The sequence below is a fragment of the Coloeus monedula genome, assembly GCF_965178545.1.
Source record: "Coloeus monedula genome assembly, chromosome: 1".
Taxonomy (NCBI): Eukaryota; Metazoa; Chordata; class Aves; order Passeriformes; family Corvidae; genus Coloeus; species Coloeus monedula.
In genome coordinates this window covers 121,235,940-121,256,513 of record NC_138781.1, presented here as the reverse complement: position 1 = coordinate 121,256,513, position 20,574 = coordinate 121,235,940, and the positions used below count along the sequence as shown (strand labels likewise).

Here is a 20,574-nt window from a genome sequence, read left to right as displayed (position 1 = left end):
TGCTTTGCAACTCCTTTCCCTCAGCTTATCATGGCTAAGAGCACATGAGATGATAAATGCAACCAAAATTTTGACAATGGATTCACTGGCTAGAAAGTTGAAAATCTTCCATTTAATTGAACTCTTTGTAAAGTCCTAAACCTCCCAGAAAAGACCATATTTATTTAGCTCAGTTGGTTAGAGTACAGTGCTAATAACACAAAGGTTGTTGGTTCAGCCCCTGTATCGGCCATTCACTTCAGAGCTGGACTTGATGATCCCTGTGGGTCCCCTTTCAATTCAGAATATCCTCTGGTTTGTGATCTATTTCTCAGTAGTTGTAGAATCATTGAAGATAGGAATTTATGAGTATATGAGAAAGTGAAGTCCATCATGGCCTTATCTCTGCGGCAGTTAAACCACAACATGATGAAAAGACCTGAAGATAAATGCTCCACTGTTCCAGAAGTGGTGAAGTCATGGACTTTCTCCCCTTCAGGATGAGTACCATACAAGTTTCCCATACTGCACATAGATGAAAATGTAATAGGTAGTAAGAATGGAAACACATAGCACAGGTTTTGATTGTCTAGAGCTTAATGATGGTGCTGATAGGGTTGAGTGTTTGTGGAGAAGAATCAGAGGGAAGTCCAACAATATCCTAGTGCGACTCTGTTACAGACAAGCTAATCAGGATGAAGAGGCAGAAGAAATATTCTATAAGCAGCTGGGGGAAATCTCACAATTGCTAGTCCTTGTTCTCATGGGGAAATTCAACTTACCAGATGGCTGCTGGCAATACAAGACAGCAGAGACGAAAGAGTCCAGAAGGTCCTGGAGTGTGTGGAAGAAAAGTTCCTGACAGAGCTGTTGAGGGAACCACCTAAGGAACACACTCACTGGACCAATGGTTTGTGAACACAGAAGGACTGTTGGGGGATTTGATGGTTGGAGGCCATCTGGGGCACAGCTATCACAAAATGATAAACTTTTCAGCTCTCAAATTAAGGAAAGTGGCCAGCACAACTGCCACCTTGGACTTCCAGAAGGCAAACTTTGGCCTGTTTAGGAGACTGGTTGAAGGGCAGTCCTGAAGAGCACAGAAGCCCAGGAAGGCTGGACATTCTTCAAGAAGGAAATCTTAAAGGCTCAGGAGCAGGCTGTTCCCATGCGCCAAAAGACAAGATGGTTGGGAAGAAGACCAGCGTGACCTGACAGAGAGCTTTGGATGGAACTGAGGAAAAAAATTAGAGTTTATGACCTTTGGAAGAAGGGGCAGGCAACTCAGGAAGACTACAAGGATGTTATGAGGTTCTGCAGGGAGAAAATTAGAAGGACCAAAGTCCAGGTAGAACTTAAGTTGGAGATTTTGAAATGCAAGTAACTTCCTGTTGAAAAAGAAGTCAAAAACATCTAGAGAAAAAGCATTATCAGGAGAAAATATATTCTTTGATACAACAAAAGCATTTCTGGTTGCTAATCCATGAAAATTTTTAAAAACTGTGGTTTTCTTTCCTTTGTAGAAGAGGAAAATATGTTGAAAGATCAAAGTTTTTGACAATTAAATAAAAATGCTCCCTTGCTACTCTATTATATCCTGAAAAGTCCCCCCAAAAGATCCATTTAACTGAGGGTTTCTCAGATTTCAGTACAAATAAATACAATACAGACATTTTGCTGGACAGTCTGTGAAGAGATGACTTTAGTGGGAGACACAGCAGTCCTGCAATCCCTTCTTCACACATGTATCACAGCAGAGGCATGCTATTACATGGCTGACACCATCCAAGCAAAGTTCTCCCTGCTTCACTTCTAATTCACACAATAAACCCAACATTTAGCCTTGAAATCTTGGCAATTTCCCCAAAGACATATGGAAAAGTCCAGGATGTCCACATGTTCTACCTCATGTAGGTGGCCACCTGATGGACACAGACTTTGGTGGAAATGCCACTATCCAAAGTTTGCAGATACTTCTCTCAGATTTTAGACTGGAAGGCTTGGTTTGGTCTTCAGTGTATTACATTGGAAAACTGACTTTTACTTTTCTCAGAAATGCTACAAATTCCACTCCATCATGGTATTTGTAGCATATCATGAACTTTAACAAGACAGACGGAACACAGTCAGCCAGATTTCACTACTGTTTCTTGGGTTTAGGTTTGTTTATTTTTAATCTCCATTGTGTCTGAAATCTACCCTCAACAAAACAAAGTACTTAGATCAGGCCAAGCCTTAAAAAAAAAAAATACACTGACACAGAAATGTTATGCTATTGGTGATTAATATGTATACACTGTTAGTTTAGTGCCATCAAGTGACCAAAAATATGAAACAGCACTCCTATTTTTTCCAGTTTGGTTTTGGGTTTTTTTAGTCTAAAGAAAGCTGATATGTTATCCTGTTGATATGAGCACAGGGAAATAGCTTCACAGGCAGTTTATCATCTCCATCTAGGGCATTTCAAGAATGAAATTTTCAAGTAAGAATTCCAAAGTTAGCTTCAAAATTTCTTCCACACATTGATACATCAAGGTCTCATCACAATTTATGAGGTTTGAAGTACTTCACTCACCTCTGGCTGAAATCCTTGCTGTGTAGAACTCAATAGGAGATCTCTCCAAGGTGAAAACTCATAACAATTTTTATTGCGTGGTGATATCCAAAGGGTTTTTTAATGAAGGGCATCATAAACTGTGTGTGTAAATCTTTATTTTGTTTTCTCAAACACAGTAGCTCTCTCTGTCAGAAACAAGAATCTTAAAAGGATTGAAATGGATGCACCAAGAAAAATGTTTAGGTTTTAATATGCCCACTTACTATATGATCAAATTTTGGATAAACAAGCACAGGTAATGTAAACGTCTAAGAAAATATTTCTGGAAATTATTTTTCCATATTTTGTCTGTCTAAAATATATGTAAATAAATTCCAAACACTCATTAATGTAGTAGATGAATACATATTAAGTTTCTGATTTATTATGATGGAACCAATCTCAGAAGCATCAATCTGAGGTGAAGTGAGCCTGTTTTCTCCTGGCTCTGTCACACTGATTTCCCACCAGAAGACAGAGACCTGTATGAGTTACCAGGTAAACTTAAGCCCTAGAACTGGCAGAAAAGAAATGCAAACACTTTATTAAACACACTAGAGTGAAGGGAGAAGTTGGGAGAGCTTCCACAGACAGGACAGTAAATAGAAGTGTTTTAAAAGTCCCAGGTCATGCCTTGGTGTGCAATAAACAAGCTTCAAGGTTACTGGTCTGTCAGGGCTTGCTGTGGTTGAGAGCAGAGTGAAATATCACTACAAATAATATTTGTTACCCAGTAGTCCCAACAGCAGAAATAACACCACAGATGATTTTGTAAAAGTATTTTCTTGATAGTTTGCTGCATCTCTTCCTTCACAAATTAACTCCTGTATCATCTGTAGACAGTTGGCACTTGTGGTTATAGCTTCTGGTGAAATATAAGGAAGAAACAAACCTTTGTGGTGTTGCTATTTCACAAGAGCCTGTGGTTTACAGTTAGATCAATTTTGTGAAAAAGCCTGCAAGAATTGAAAGCTCTGCACACATCCCTAGCTTTTAAAGTGGTTTCATGTGTTTGGTGGCAGGGTCTCAAGTGCACTGAGAGCTGTGTAATGAGTATTCATATATTTAGACACTGCAGCATATTTAAATGTGCAATAACTTCCTGTCTATTCATTGTACTTCTTCATGGTTTGGTTCTGACTTTCCTATGAAATTATAAAAATTTATAAGTTAAAAACTATTTCTTTCTTAATGAAGTTTCTAAATATCTCTAGAAAAAGGTGGGGACAAAAAAAAGTTGTTCAATATCTGGAGACGTGACCATGACAAGAGCACAGAGAGCAGCACAGACCAGAGAAACACCTGCACCGGTTGTAAAGATACATGCATTTGCTGGCAAAAAATGAAAAACATTTTTTAAAAGAAAAATTCCTTTAAACATCACTCCTAAATTATAAGCTTTCAAACTGTGGAAAGGTTTTGGTACTGCTGTAGTGATTGATTGAGAAGCACTGGTCAGAGTAGAGGAAAACTCTACTCAGTCAAATTCTGTCAGTAATTGACTAGTAGAATCTTACCCTGTCCATCAAAACATTTCCTTTTATTGACGGCATTTGCTTATGCTCTCATCACTTAATTTAGACTTTTGGAGTCAAGGTTTCCTTGACTTTCTTATCATCCAGATGCCATCATCAGTGACTAATGTAGCTCTACTGTTGTAATTGATTTAATGTCATGGACCACAATATCCTGCCACATAATATACAAATGCAACCAAGAGATGCTCCTTTTCTCAAAGAATTAACTTTCTTCTTACATAAGGACAAAACAAATCCTTACAGTCAGATGAAGGAAAATAACCAGAGTCAAAACCATCTAACACACAGGTACAACTGGCTAAAAGAATGCAGCCACTTGTTGGACATGGATATGCTGATTTATATAGCAATGAAAAACCATACTCTTGTCTTTTTTCTTCTGTTCCTGTCTTCCCAAACCACCACAGCTCATTGCTTAAGTTGTCAACCAGAATGCTGTATCCTTTAATGCCTGACCATTATAGATGCGGAACATACATGCTTCCTTTGAAGCATGGATTTCAGGTTCAAAATCTCAGAAGAAGAGTAGGTGCCTTCTGCTTTAGACTTCTAAAAATTCTTGGGTACTTGAAGTATGTCTTTGCAGCATGTGAAGTCTTTAATCTTTACCATCCAAGAGTGACAAGCCAAACACTGCTTCACTGTCTAAACCATCTTTCCAATATCCTTTTAAAATAAGTCATCTAGTAACTTGAAGTTGAACTTCTTCTTCCATTAATGGTCTTTCGCTTTAGGAATTTCAAAAAAATGTAAGTATCAGAAAGCATATAGCATGAGGAGCTGTTCAATTTATTTTCTGCGTATAGCTGAGTGATGTAGTCCTAAGCAGTTTCTCACACCCTATTCTGTTCCAATTCTTTGAACAGAAGGCTATTGAAGTCAAGCTATTATAATGAGGCAGCAATATCAAATACGGAATTTTTCTCTTTCATATCACACATAGTGGGAATTCTAAATGTGATCCTGTAAAAATTACCATATGCTTATGAGTACTGAGCAGAAGCTCTAGCTTGGTTTTGGAAATTTTTCAGAACACACAAAACCCCAGAATTTCACCTCTGCTCCTCTTAAAATGCAAAAGACTGCTTTTCCTCTCTCACTTGAACCAGTCAGCTGAAAGCAGATATGTTTCCACCACAATTAAAAGCACATCTTACAAAACAGCTATAAGAGCAGTGTGCTTCATGTCCAGGGAACTTTCCCTCCACAATGCTACCTGGTGTCCAGCCTCTCCAGGCATGTCTGATCACTATGAGATCAACATGGTCACAGATTTTGAAATGCTTAAAATGTGCAACAAGTTACTCCTGCATGTGTGTGAACATGGCAATGGGTAAGTTTAATCTTTAGGGCAAATCTGGAGTCGCTGTTAACAAATAATGTAACATAAACAATGACTTTTCTTTGAAAAGCACCTCCTGCAGCACATGGCTCATTTTACTCAGCTGTAGTTACCTTAAAATTGAAAGTCTAATTTAAGTCATTTGGACTCTCTCCAGAGTTAACAGAGATCCTATAGGAAGCAATCCATTCTCCTTAGGTGTGATGCCCAAGGTAAGACTGGTGAATCACCCACCTCTCTCCATGACGCACAGTAGAAGCATGGAAGACTATGACTAAAGGCTTAACGTGCATATTTGCCTAAATTTAGATGAGAAGAATCCATCCTTAGTGCTTCAAGTGCAATTATTTCCTGAAGAAATTCTGTTCTAAACAACTGCTCTGAATAGATGTATTGGGTTGACCCTGAGTTGATGGACAGTTTTTAAGACCAATTACGCTTCTCACAATTTACATATTTAAACTGCACAGAAAGGCGGGACTTCCCCTTTTGTCGGAGCTCGCTTGCTGGGAGGTGGGGGCAGCTCGGAGCCTCCCGGCCCCACTGGGCCGGGCCGGGGCCACTGCCCCTTTCCCCCTTTCCCAGCGCTGTGGCACGGACCCTGGGTGGCTGGGGGGGACTGCCTCAGAGCCACAGGCAGCTAAAACCAGCCATGGACTGCTCACAGCTAAACCCATCCAGCGCGGCTTCTGGGGACCGGCGGGTCCCTCTCCTCTCCATGCGGAGCCGGCGGAGTCAACGGGAGCCGGCAGAGCCTCCTGTCTGCAGCCAGCACACTTCGTGCTGAACTGAAGAAGACACCACGCAGCCAGCAGCACAAAGGGAGCGAGGCTTTCCCCACCGTAAAGCCCGAACAAGAACACCCTTCAGCATGGCGGCTTCAGAGTCAGAGAGAAAGAGAAGTGAGCCATGTGGGACGGAGCTGGAAATGGCGACGGGAGAAAAGAGGGCGGTGCTGCGATTCTGGCGCGCAGCTTAAAAGAAACCTTCTTGCATGCCGTGGTAAGAAACTGTAATACCACAAACTGTTTGTCTCTTTAATCCATTTGAAGAACATGGGGGGATGGAGTATCTTCGTGTGCCTGTGAAGATTGTGAAGAATGCCTATGCCAGGCTATATAGTAGTAAGAGGCTGTTAGAGACTTGTGGCGAAGAAAAAAGCTTTTGTGTGCAGGCCAAAAGAACTTATCCTTAAAAAGATGAATAACCCCATGTGATGGCCCATGTTTTGTAGTGTGAAGGAACTGTGAGATTTTTCATGGGAGAGATGTTCTACACACAGCAGATTGTTTGTTTCCGGGCGGATCTGCTGTTAGTGGCAGTTTGGGAACCACGTGCAACTGAAGGAAAAACCCTTTTTTCCCTTAAGCATAAGAGAGAGACTTTTCAAGAACTGGAACGCTGACTAACATCCCATGTTCTGTTATCCCTTGTGTGAGCTAGGTAAAAGGAGAGAAGTGCTGGGGGGGGGGGGGGGGGGGGGGGGATTTGCTTTAATTTTGTTTTGTTATTGTCTCTTTACTTTTAATTCTATTAGTAATAAAACTCTTTCATTGTACTGCAACTGTTTAAGGTTTGTGCCTGCTTTGCTTTTCTCCTAATTCTTATCTCACAGAAGGAAAATAAGTAAGTGATGAATATTTTGAACGAAAACCACTACATTTAATTGGTGTTTCCGCCCGGTTTCGAACTCAACCCGCTACAATAGAAAAGTTGTTTCTATTCGTCACTTCTCCAGCTGCTATAAAATATATATATATATATAACTCTATTGTCTGCTGACAGAGAAGAAAGCATTTTACACTTTACAAAAATTCTAGTCTTACATTCAGAAATATAGTCATAGGACTTCTCTATTATACATCATACAAAGCATGCCAAATTTTCTAGATGGGAAGGAAGAAGGAAAAGCCTTTATACATTTGTTGTATGTTCTTCAATATATGAAAAACAGTTTAATTTGTTTATGCAGGCCTTACCTGCACTGATCTTGTATCTCCCCAGTTGCTCACGCTGTCTTAGCTTTTGGACAGGACTTATGATAACATAGGTTTGCTCTTTATCTCTTCTGGTTTAGGGAAAGCAGGATAAAGTCAACCAATAGACAAGAATATATGTCAAAGAAAAAATATGTTTGTATGCACATCTGAAAATTAATCTAAATTATGAATTTGTTTTACTGATATAAAATGGAAGCATGAATATTATTCTGTCACAGCTCTTCTTTGCAGCAAGAATGCTGTTGGACACAGAGCTGAAATAGTTAATAAACAAATGGCCTAACATACCTACGACTGTTACCTGTGCAAAAAGTATAGGCATTTAAAATATTCTTCGCTGAAACATTTTAAGAGTTTTAAAGGCCAACTACTTACGCAAATTAAACAGTTTCGTTCTGCATCTCAATTCTTCTGCTTTATTTTCCCTCCCCTACACCCAAGAAAAACACTCTCTGCCAGAACACTGAACCCATTGGCCAAAAAAAGGGAGATTAGTGATTTTACCATTTACAGAGTGGGATCTAAACTTCCCTTTGAGTTTTAAACACAGATACTCTTAGACATCTAGTCACGTGCACTTGCTCATGAGCAAAGGAATAAAACAATGTATTCATCAGCTAATTAATGTTCTGCCAACAAATTAACTGTGTCCATACAAAAATAGAGAAAACCCAATGACACTACAAGTTACTTTTTAAATTTACATTTAAGTGATATGTTATGGTGGTGGATAAAATGGAAACTGGTATTTAGTCTGTAAGGTTTATTATATACTACTTTTGCATAGAGTATCTGTCCTTAATAGATGCTCCCTCCTTCCTTGAGACTTTTCAGGTTTTCTCTCATCACCACTATCCATGTTTATTTTCATTACTATGATATAAGATACATCTCCATTGTCCTGTGGACTATACATAACAAGCTTACTGAAAGGCCTTTCCTTAAAACACCAGCTATACTGAAAAATGACTCAAGGGCTCATCCCTTTTTCAAATCAACATTTGTGGCACCACATTTAGCAGCTCTGCAGCAGAGCACAGTGACTCATGCATCTAATGACATGAAGTATGCATGGGTGTTGGAGGGGAGCCAAGTCATCAGCTCCATAAAGAAGCGGGAACACTGAAGGGGTGTGGGAGTATCTTACTCGATGAACACAGTCGGCTGTTTTTTCCATATAGCTCACATGTGTTCTAAATCTGTTTTAATAAAGTAAATATATTCTTTTCTGTTACAAATTTGTCTCTGATCTTTAAAATTTACATGCCTTTGAAGAGACTAAATTAGTATTATTTTATTTCCCAGCAGTGCAGATAAAAGTGTATCACATTATTTCTGGATTACCATGCACTCTGCCCTATCTTATGAGTCCTCTTCAGGACACTTCCAAAATGAAGTGCAGGGATCTGTATATGCAGTGTGTACCAAACCAGTGGCTGAAAAACCCAGCACTCAAATTCTACAGAGATTAACCTATGGAAAAGAGCTGTTAGTAACATTAGCAAAGGAGTATAGAGACCTAAAGGAGATGTAATCCTTCAAGGAGTACTAAAAACCAAAACAATTTATAATCAAGTACTGTATTTCAGAATGGGTGTGGTTCAGAGCCATTTCACTGGAAACATGAATTTTACATAGAATCCTCAATTTAAATTGACATGTAAAATAATTGTACAAGTTTCTCTTATCCTTGCCTTTACAATTTGACTTATATAACACCTTTAAATGTTGACACTTTAGGTTTATCTTTTTCTTCAGGGAAAATGGTAAATTAAACATTTGTTTATTGATAAAAATTGGTTTAATTAAAATTGATTTTAAATCAAACACACACTGTGTCCACATATAAATTTACTTACAACTAGCTCAAAAAAGCTTAGCAGAATTTGGTGTCAGAAAGATGATTACAAACTAGTTTAAATGTGTTCAGAATGGAGCTGACAATTCTATCATGAGGGTAAACTTCACATGATTATTTTTAAACTAGTGGAGTTTTAGCATGTAACTCCAGGTCATCACTCAGATCAGGGCAACAGGTAAGCCAAGGCACAACTAATTGTTGTTGATTCTGTTACAGTTACTGTGATGGATCTATATTATTCTTAGCTCTGAGTACACACACAGTGAAAAGATAGCATGTGTCACAGAAGACTCAGGCCATTGTTTGCCTTGCAGAAGTTAGTCTGTCCTAAACTTTTCCTGAAAGCAAAACCATTCATTCATATCTTTCAAAAAATGCTTTCTTTACAAAAATGCTAACTTAACTAGTTTAAATGTCATTGTAATGGGAGGTAACAATGCTGGGTTTTTCCCCATGAAAAAAAAGAGTTTCTGTTTTCTGACTAGTTCTACTAACAACAAGCGAAAGTACTCTTTACTAGTTTGCCTTCAGTTAATGTACCACAGATTGGCTATTGACATATCTTTCAGAATAAATACATTATTGGACGAATCCTTGAACTACACTCAGGAGTCTTTTATACTCCCAACAAGAACTTCACCACTGACTTCAACAGTTGAGGTTCAGCCTACTATGAACATGTTTAAAAATGCCCAATAGAATAGAATCGATTGACAAGAAACTCTTGAGCATTGCATTTAATGAAACTTTCTAGATACCTGAAAGACAAAGCTTTAGTGGTTAAATACCATTGGGAATATCTGCCAGACACAAAAAATGAAAAAAATAATGAAAAACAACTTGGAATATTTGAAGTCAAATGCCAGGGATCCAGTGAACCTATGGAAAAAAATACAAGTTTAGTAGCCTCCCAGAGATATGGTAGCACGAGTGATAGCTGTATATAAGAACGCTAGGGAAAATGGGCACAGTAAATCAGGGGATGATGATTCAATGTGTACTGAAACCAGGAAGAGACAAAAGATACTGTTCTTGGTGAAAATTAAAAGGAGGAAGCAAAATTATCCTATGATTGGGGTCTATTTTTCATAGCAGACTACAGCTGTATTCAAAAGGAGGAAGTTGGTGATTTTTCTGATGTATTCTGAGCAGCTAAAGAAGATTGCACATGAGATAATAATGGATTTCAATCATTTGAATACCAGTTAGAAGAACAATATGGCAGGACACAAAATGTCCACCAAATTCCTGTAGTATTTAGGGATGAAGTTTTGCTTTACAGTACAGAGGAAGTTACAAGAGGCACTACCAACTGGAACTGCATGACAAGTAGAGAGGAGCTCATTTTGACTTTAAAGGCAGAAAGTAAACTGAGTGAAAGTGATCATGACACATTTGACCAAAATAGGCTTCCCTACTCTGAGAGAAAGAGGAAGAAAAAGCATGTCAGCACTGCCAACTCTGGATTGCATTGATATGTAGAAATAGTTAAGCTAACTTTAATCAAGCTAGTCTAGGTACTAAAAGCAGGCTCATCATAACAGCATGCCATTCTATATGAGTTAATTAAACTCCTTTCTGTTCAGTCTAGGCCTGAGCTCAGTCATTTAAAGCTAACCTAGATTTTCTACAAAGAACAATACACTCATTTTTAATTAAACATACAGTAGCAAGCTATCTTGATGTGAACAAAAAGATGGAAAGGAAGCTGAAGTAGACTGTGTTAACATCACATTAAAAACTCTTCAAGGATTTGAAGAAAAAAGTCACAATAAGGGGACATAACTGAAGAGTAACATAAAAGAATATGAATAAAAGAATACAATTACAAAGCCTACAGTACAAAATGAGTGACAGGTAAAAAGGAGTATAAAATGCAACAAGAAAATGTTCTGGAAATACATAAGAAGTGCCCAGTTGAATTTATCTTACCATAGATTTTAAAGAAGGAATTAATTAAAAACTATGTAAATTTTATATAATCAAGTTAATAAGGCCTAAAGAAATTTACTTAGTAATATAGCAAAAATAATCTCTGGTTGCTAAAAGACTATATAGGTTTAAAGAGACAAGAAAAAGATAAAATGCCTCTATCTAAGGAAAGCTGGTCTAAAGCAATCCAGATTAATTTTGATGACAAGGAATAATCTAGAATAAATTTCACTATTAAGAAATTACCATAAGATTGTCAGGAACAGATACTCTCACACTCCTTTAATGCCCTTTTTTGCAATAAATTTCACTGATTCAGTAGAAAAAGAGAAACAGTAATTATTATAGATCTTGAGTTTAGTAAAATTTAGACACCGTCCCATGACAGTTTCATTAAAACAAAAAGCAAAAGAAACACAATTTTCATGAAAGCACCAAGAAATTGGCATGCTGCTTACAAAAATCAAACTTGAAGAGAACCTGTAATGAGAACCCATAAGGATCTGTCGTCATTTCAGTTCTATTCAGTATTTCCATTAGTGATCTGCAAGGTGCAACAGAATATAGATATATTAAGAACCTGGTTCTCACCAACCTTGGTGCTAGAAGATAGTATCAAATTTCAAAACTGGTTTCTTAAGTAGGATAAATGTCTAAAGTTAGTAGAATTAAATCATCAAGACTAAGGCAAAATATTATACCTGAGGAGAACTTACATGTTCAGCATAAAATGGGGAGAACTAGGTGGCATTATGTTAGAAAAGGTTTTGAGCAGAAATTTTTGTCACAATAAGAAAAGCAAGTTCTTCCTGGGATGTATTTGTGAATGTTCCTCTTGTGTAACACATGGGGCACAATTACCACACTCTAGTTGGTGTTGATGCCTTATACCTTAAGATAAAGGCAAAAGTCATACTGGAAAAAAGGCAGAATAAAGCTGTAAGAATAAATCATTTATGAGTGTAGTCTATAGGAAAAGTGAAAAAGAAGTTTCATCTGTGAGAGGACGATATACATATCTGCACATATAAACAATTATACAAATAAATATGTATTTACACACAAATATTTATTAAAACATATATGAGGCACATAAATATTTTTCACCTTCAAGTGCTGCACCCAGCTCTGGGGTCCTCAACACAGGAAGGATATCTACCTGCTCGAGCAAGTCCAGAGGAGGCCACCAAGATTTTTAGAGGGATGGAGCACCTCTCCTATGAGGAAAAGCTGAGAGAATTGGGATTCCTCAGCCTGGAAAAGAGAAGGCTTCAGGGTGACCTAATTGGGTCCTTCCAGTACCTGAAGCCTACAAGAAAGATGGAGAGAGACTATTTACAAGAGCATGTAGTGACAAGGACAAGGGGTAATGGCATCAAACCAGAAGAGAGAAAGTTCAGATTAGATGTTAGGAAGAAATTCTTTACTGTGAGGGTGGTGAGGCACTGGAATAGGTTGCCCAGAGAAGCGGTAGGTACCCCATCCCTGGAAGTGTTCAAGGCCAGACTAGATGGGGACCTGACCCATCTGGTCTAGTGGAAGGTGGCCCTGCCCACAGCAGGAGGGTTGGAACTAGACTTTTAAGGTCCCTTCCAACTCAAGACTTTCCATTATTCCGTGATTCCACGATTCCACTGGAAGTATGACAACAAGGAATGCAGCAAAGAAAATTCAGGTTGGCTATTGGACAAATATATGTCTATAGATGCTGTTAGAAATTTGTACAAGCTACATGCAAATGTTGCATGTTTTCTTCAAACAGGTGCTTTTACAAATTGATTAGAGAAGTAGTTCATGCAGATGACAGAAGTGATTTTTAAACTGTGATCTGTTGTCTCCTTAGATTCTCTGAAGTACTCCAAGAGGACCCTGAAAGACAATTAGCCAAAGTAAACCTGTCTTCTGCAAATACAACACTTCTCATATTTATGTCCACAAATTGAAAGTATTTGAGTTACACTGATCAACATATACCTGAATCTGCCTGTGCACCGAGTACATCAGACAATCTCTTGAGGCCTAGAAGCCTATAATTATTCTAATTCCGATGTGAAAAATTATATCCCCTCCATGAATCCATTTTTCTAACTTATAAATATGCAAAAGCAGCATTTTTCTACTGCACAAGAGATTGTGTCTGTAAACACATTATAAATCGTTCAGATACAGCGGCAGTTCTATGAATTGAAGGGGTTTTATAAGAACTAAGGGATTTTACTTAACTCCTCTTTCCAAAGAGGTCTTTTTTAGGCAATGATAAGACTTGAGGAAACGGCATGAAGCCGAGTCAGGGAATTAGGTTGGATATGAGGAAAAAGTTTTTCACCTATGGGGTGTTTGGGCACTGGAACAGGCTCCCCACGGAAGTGGTGACGGCAGCAAGCCTGACGGAGTTCAAGAAGCGTTTGGACAATGCTCTCAGGCACATAGTGCGAGTCCTGGGGATATCCTGGGCAGGGCCAGGAGCTGGACTGGATGATCCTGATGGATCCCTTCCAACTCTGCATATTCTGTGATTTTAGGTTTTGAACACACCTCCTGCCCGGACAGCTGCTGTCGCACGCATTATGGGCACAATGATCTCACTGCAGTGGCACTACATTTAAAATTTGCATTTAAATCCACGTAACTAAGCTCTTTCGCAATGTAATACAGCGTGAGCTTCCCTCCGTGTGCGCCGCGGAGGCCCCGAAGGGCCGCAGAGACGCCGCAGCCCGGGCGAGGGCTCAAAACCCTCGCTGCCGACGGCCTCCATTTCCCCGGCTTTTCCCTGTGCCACCTCCCCCGCCTCTCCGGCGGTATAAACGGGGCGGGCCGGGCTCCCCAGCCCGGCTGCGGCCGCGGCCGGCCCGCTCTCCCCGCCTCCCTGAGGCGCGGCCTGGCCCGGCCCGGCCTGCTGTGGCGGCGGCACCGGCAGCTCGGCCGGGCGGCTCCATGGCTTTCATCCGCAGGCGGCGGCTGGAGCGGGAGCTGTACTCCAAGGAGAGGTGAGCGGCACGGCCCCGCCGGCCCCGGTCGCCCCCGCTCGGCCCCGGCCCCTCGGAGCTGCGGGTGGCGGGGCCTCCGGGGAGGCCGCGGCGCAGCGCCGGGAGGAGAGCCCGGGTGCTGTGCTGCCCTCGTTGTTACTGCTGGGATCAGGCGGCTGATGGTTCCCCTGAGTTACGGCTGAAAAGGGTGTAGAAAGGACCTGGGAAAACAGGAATGCTGCTTGCCTTGCATAAACTGCATGAAAAATAGCGTCTTGTAGATTTTTGTATCTTTGTTTGTTCTCAGTTGTGCTTGTGGCATGGAGCTTTGCTTCACTGTAGTTTGTTGTAGTTTGCTGGGATTTTTTTCTTTTTTTTTTCTTGAACGCTATAGTCAGTATATTGTCAGCCTTTAAATTACAGACTCTGTGCTGCCTCTTAAAAGTGTTAAATTCAATTAGCCCGTTCTTGCTTGCTGACTGTAATATTTGTTTTGTTTCTGAACGTACAACAAAGGCTTGTCACACACACTTGAGTGTATCCTGAATTTACCCTCTTCTTTTTAGGTAGTGTCCCACTTTCTTTTACCTGGCTTAGCTGTATCTGTCTTGTCACAAAGTTTCAAAATCTTTTGCCAGCTTAATATTTCCACGTAGGAAATCTCTGTGAGAGCAGTAGGTCGGCATGGGTCACACAGCAGAAGGACACATTGCCTTCTCTGGAGGGATCAGGGATTCCCGGTTGTCTCCTGCCGCAGGAACCAGGCGGACAGCAGGCTGCTCCCGTGCGGGCCTGCGCAAATTCCTGGTGCAGGTCTCTGCTGGCTACACAGCGCTGTTTATTGTTGATGAGAAAACCACATGATGAAGAGCTGGACTCACTCTGTCCATATAAATTCTGATTCATAGCTGTACAGCCCATGAAGCTACCACATCCTTTGAAGTGGTTTTTTTTTTTTTTTTTTTTTAAGTACAGATGTGTTCTGGATCACGTTTTGTCTTCTTGTATATCTCGTTTCTTTAGGGGGCTGCTCTAGTTTCAGTTGCGTGTAAGGGGCTGCAGGGAGAAAGGACAAACTGTGTAGAAGGAAACGAGAACTATTTTTAATTGTAAAGTAAAGCATCTTAATTGTAGGAAAAGCAAGTAAAATGACTGTGTTAGCTGTGTTATGGATTTAATGTAAATAGGTTTTGTTTTTTTTTTTTTGAGAAGCTGAGGAAAAAAAGGCCAAAACTCATCAGACTTGTCCCAAAGAACCCAAGTGGGATCTAAATTACTTTTAAAAAGCCGTGAGAACAAACTCAGCATATCAGTGTCATCATTACTGCTCTGCAGTTATTGACGAGAACTCTTTTTCTTTGCTCATACTTGAAAGCATATCAGGATCTTATTATTTGAGTTTGTAATTTGAGCACTTCATGAAAGATTAGTGTCATTCACATTTACACTGGCAGATTTTCCTGTATCTGCAAACCTATTTCTTTGTTTCTTCCCCCTGCCTAACAGTTGATATTAGTATAAAATCCAAGTAAATTTATGTTTTGTACCCTGTATCAGGTCCCTGCCTCTCCCTCTTTTCCTGTGCTTTTCTCAATTAGGAAATCTTAAAAGCATTTAAGTGATTTAAAATACTTTGAGCTTTGAAATATCAGATCAGAAACACTGTATTTTTGTTGCATGTTGTCCTTATAGTTCTGTCTTAAAGCAGCAAAAAACCAGCTTGCTATGACTTAATTGAAGGGACAGGTTCTGAGAATTTTTTACCTAGGTGCTGGGTAGCTGTTACAGACACCAACTTCTGCTTGAAGGCATTTACTTGATCTTTGTGTCCTTGGTGTAGATATTTCCTAGTAAGATGAGCAGGACTTTTAAAAATTTTGTGGCAGCTGTATTTGCTGTGTGTTTTGGTTTGGGGTTTCTTGGGTTTTTGTCAGGTTTTTGGTTGGTTGGGCTTTTTTATTACTTGTACATCGCTTTCTACAAAACTTTAAGCTATAAAAGTTCAGGTTAGGGGTACTGTGAAACTTGGTAAGTAAGAAGTTAATCTTCTTATGCAGTCGCTTTGGAGGGAAGGAAGATCAGATTAGTTTTAAGTGATCTGAAAAAAAATATTTCTTCTTGACTAATTAGTTAGTCCACTTTAATATCTGATTACATAAACCTTCTTTTCTGACTACATGCCATTTTCTAGAAGAAAACAACAAAGTTCTGAAATGGCCTGTGTGCAGGACAGTTTATTAAATCCCTAAAATACTCATCCTTCATGAACAGCAATCCTTTTTTGCAAACAATTTTAGTTACAAAACATCAAGTTAGATGATGTGGTGTTTGGCTCAGGTTGTTGCTTTCTTTATAAATTGATTTCTCACTTCTGTTCGCAGTGTGCCCAAATGCAGGCAAGTGTAAACACTTGGTACAGGGGCTCTCTATAAAGTTCTGCTGGCTGTCTTGCCTGCTGCTCAGCTTTTTGTGGGGGGGTTTGTCTCTTCTGCTGGAAACATCACTCACATGAAGCAACCTACTGGCAGCATGTAGGTGCTCCAGATGGATCTTCAATGTGATGGCTGCTGGGGCATTGGGATTATTTATTTACTTTTTTTAAATCAGTAGCCTTATCTTACTCTCTTCAGACACAATATGCATAATGAAGGTTTTTATCCAAACATCAGCAAATGAATCCTACAGCTGGCCTATAGGTAATTTGTTCTTGTTGGGAGGAGGTTTAATTTTAAAATTGGTTTTGCATAGCTGTGGGCTGCTGCTAGATTGGGTTGCCCTGCTTTTTCATCCCTGACAATTTCCTTCTGTTATCAGGATTGTGCTTCCAGTATCAAGTCAAGTGATTGTGCAAGGTGTGTTGGATCAGCCACTTGAAACCCTTCTGTCCAAGTAGATTTCCAGCATATGCTTTTCTGATGAAAGGACGAAAATAGTAAGACTTCAGTCACAGACAATGAATTTAAAGCAGGATCAATGGATACCTTTGCTGGGTGGTATAAACAGCATTTTGCCATGGCACAGGCTTCCGCATGGACTTTCCTGTGTCCAGTTTGAATAAGTCCAGTGCTTCAGTTGGTGAGATTCGTATCTAAAATAAACGGTGGACTTGTTGTTTTGTTTTCTTTTCTTTTCCTCCCAGATGTTGTTGGATCTCTGAGTCTTTTTTGAAGTGAAGTATAGATGTACATGCACATCAAGCAAAATAACATTAAATTCTCATGTAGACTAAGCCTGATGCAACACACTTTTGTCTGGAGGATATTTTGTAGCATCTTGGCAGGACTTAAAAAGCCCAGGTTGTAGTTTGTAAAGAGTGATTGGCTTCTTAGCTGCATACTCTGAACAATGCTAGGAATGTTTGGGTGCCTTTGGGTTCCCAAACCTTGTGTATTGGGAATGACATCATACGAGCTGAAGTCTTGCAAGTGTTTTCCTGATACTTAGTGCTGAGTTTTCCTATGTGTCTTGGGTGTGTTGTTGACTCATATTCCTCAGACCTTTTCCGAATGGCAATTATATGGGAGCTCTTTGAAAAAGGCAGTGAGTTCTGTTTTTCTTGGCAAGATAGTTACCTTCTTCTGTTTTTTACCTGGAGCTGCTTCTCAAAGGAATACTGATTCCCTTCACAAGAAAATACCTTCCAAGTGTCTGGCATATGAATTTTCCAGTTATTCTATTCTTTCTGGGGCTATACAATGACAGGAATTTGAAATAGGTCTTCAAGCAAAATTACGTTGGCATGCTTTAATTTACCTCTCCCCTTAAGTGTAGGTGCTTACCTTTAAAGCTCAAACGCTCCTCATAGACTGTTAAAAGATTAACTCTTTACTCCACCAGGCTCTGTATACTTTTAACCCTGTGTGGGAATTGAAGATGTTCCAGCACCAAAGCTCTTAAAGCCTTCATTAAAGTTATCTAGGGGGATGTAGAGATGTGTGTGCATACACTATACTGTTAATCCATTGCTGTAGCTCCTATACCCCCAACATATACCCTCAGACAGGCACAACTATGGCTGAAAATCTTCTTTCCATTTTGGATCTGGGAAACTCCTTGTGTTATTTAAGTTGGTGGTGTTGGTTTTTCCAGCTATGTGAGTTATTATAATAGAAGATATTCCCTTATGTAGCATGTTAGTTCTTTCCCCTCCAAGCTGCTGCTGCTGTTGATTTTTGAATGCAGAACTTGCATTAAACCTGAGATGTAACAGTGTGAGTGCTTTTCTCACTCTAAAGCTCAAGGCTTTGCCATGGTGGCAGTGGTGGCTACTGATTTATTTTACCCTAGAAAGTGGAACTGTCTCTTTCCCAGAATCTCTGACAGCAGAACTGCCATGCAGGTTTGCTGCATTCCAAAGGGTAGTCTTGTTCCTGACAACCTTGTTCTTGTGCCTGACTCCTTCACATGCTACTGATTCTGGTATTCCATGTACCCTTCCATGCGCAAAACTATCCTGGGAAAACTCCACGACTCTGAACAGAAGCTTGTATTATGGCCTATCTGCTAATGTGATAACTTTTTAAGTCAAAGTTGGCTGGTCTCCACAACTGGAAGTAGTTTTTGAGGCATTACAAGTGTGTGGGACCAGCAAAGTTACTGAAGCTGTTCCCCCCTCTCAAGTTCCATTTTTCAAATATTACGTGTAAATAAGAAAATACAGTCATCTTGGAAGTTCTCTAAAGGTTTGTTTGCTGTTGGTGAGACACTGGAGACAAAGACTGGACTGTTAAGAAGCTATAGTATAAGGTGTTGAACCTCTTCTAGACCCTCTACCCTTATAGCTACTTCCATGGAGTTTGAACTTTTTTTAAAAAATCTTATCTAATTTGTCTCTTTGTCATTTTCAGAATAACATATTGGGGTTTTTTTGGATAGCCTAGTATGTCAAGTTCATTGTACAAGAAAAAAAGGTCGATGATCCCCGAAGACATGTCTGTGGCTTACTAAACTTCATCAGTGTGTTGCAAAGCATTAAACAGCATTGTGACCACAACATTTGTGAACGTAAACCTGTTCTTATTTAGAAGCAAGCATAAAAATATCCTGTAATAAGCTTTGAGGTGTGAATTTTATTTCTTGATTTCAAAGGATTTTGTGTCAACAGATATTCGAGTTGCTTTCCAAGCTATAGCATTACCTTTCTCTAAGTAGATTTTTAATAAACACTCATTAATGATTTATACTTGGGAAGTTTCAAGTAACAATTGGGTTATTAATTTTGAAAATGGATCAAAATGAACTACATGCTGATAATAAGAAAAAAGTCTCAAATGTGATCCTTTTCTGTTTGCCTGAAAAAGAACTTTGTGATATGTCTTTATTACTGTATTATAGGAATACAAAGTTTTAGATCACCAGGCAAATGTATTTAACAGAAACTGAAGGGATCTCCTAAAACTGTGTAAGAACCAGAACTGGGTTTTGTTTGTTGGTTTGTTGTTTGATTTTTTTGTTTGTTTGTTTTTGTTTTTTGTTTTTTTTAGATGTTGGTTCTGGCTGATAATTTAAAATTTAAAAAAAAAAACAAAAAAAAACAAAAAAAACCAACAAAACAAAAAACCAGCCCTTTTTCATTTTAGATGCCAAAACATTTTTGTACGTGACCCAGTTAAAACTTAAAATTTGCCTGACTAGCCACTTAGATTGAGGGGTTTTTTCATCTTGGGATCAGACTTGAAGGCAAAAAAGGGTAGACTGGGACATTGTTACTTGTCTTGACATTGGTTTTGTGATCCATGCTGTTATTCCAGGTCAGTGTGATAAAGTCATAGGCTTACAGTGTTTGCTGTTAATTACACAGCACTGGGAACAGTACAGCTGCTCAGTGGCTGAAGACCAAAATACAATTTTCAACTGTTACAGGTTTAACCAGTTTCTTACACAGGGTATCTCATGCATTCTCTTCCTACTATTTATTTATTTATTTGTAAGTCTTCCTGTCATGTGCAGAATTAAATTTCTATTTTAGATCTATATTAAGTGTGCATACAAATTCTAGTTGTAGGACCACATAGCAGCTGATAGTATATAAATTTGGTATGCCAGTCATCTTGATATCACAGGTGTCTTTGGAATACCTCCTTTAGCTCTTTGGAAAGCAGTCAGCCCAAAGCCCAACTGCTTAGTTGTGCACTGAAGATCCCATTGCTGTAATTTTACAACTATTATGATTGATGTCCTTTTTTTTTCAGGCCTTCACAACACAGTTTGCCTACTTATGCAACATGCCGTAGACTGATCCATACCCTTGCGATCTTGGTAGATCTAGATACTTGTTAAACCTCCTGGCAAGCCTGAAGTATCATCATGTGCTGTGATGGTTCTCAAGAGGGGCCCTCTTGATACAGTAACTATCAATGG

General features: G+C 39.4%; 1 protein-coding gene across 1 annotated transcript in view; it reads left to right on the top strand.

Moving 5' to 3' along the window:
• The first annotated feature begins 14,046 nt into the window (after nucleotides 1–14,046).
• NSMAF (neutral sphingomyelinase activation associated factor) overlaps nucleotides 14,047–20,574 on the top strand; it is a 39,056-nt gene continuing 32,528 nt past the window's right edge. The window contains exon 1 of the mRNA XM_082284074.1: nucleotides 14,047–14,235. Coding sequence (XP_082140200.1) covers nucleotides 14,183–14,235 — 53 coding nt within the window. The 5' untranslated portion in view covers nucleotides 14,047–14,182. The remainder of the gene's footprint in view (nucleotides 14,236–20,574) is intronic.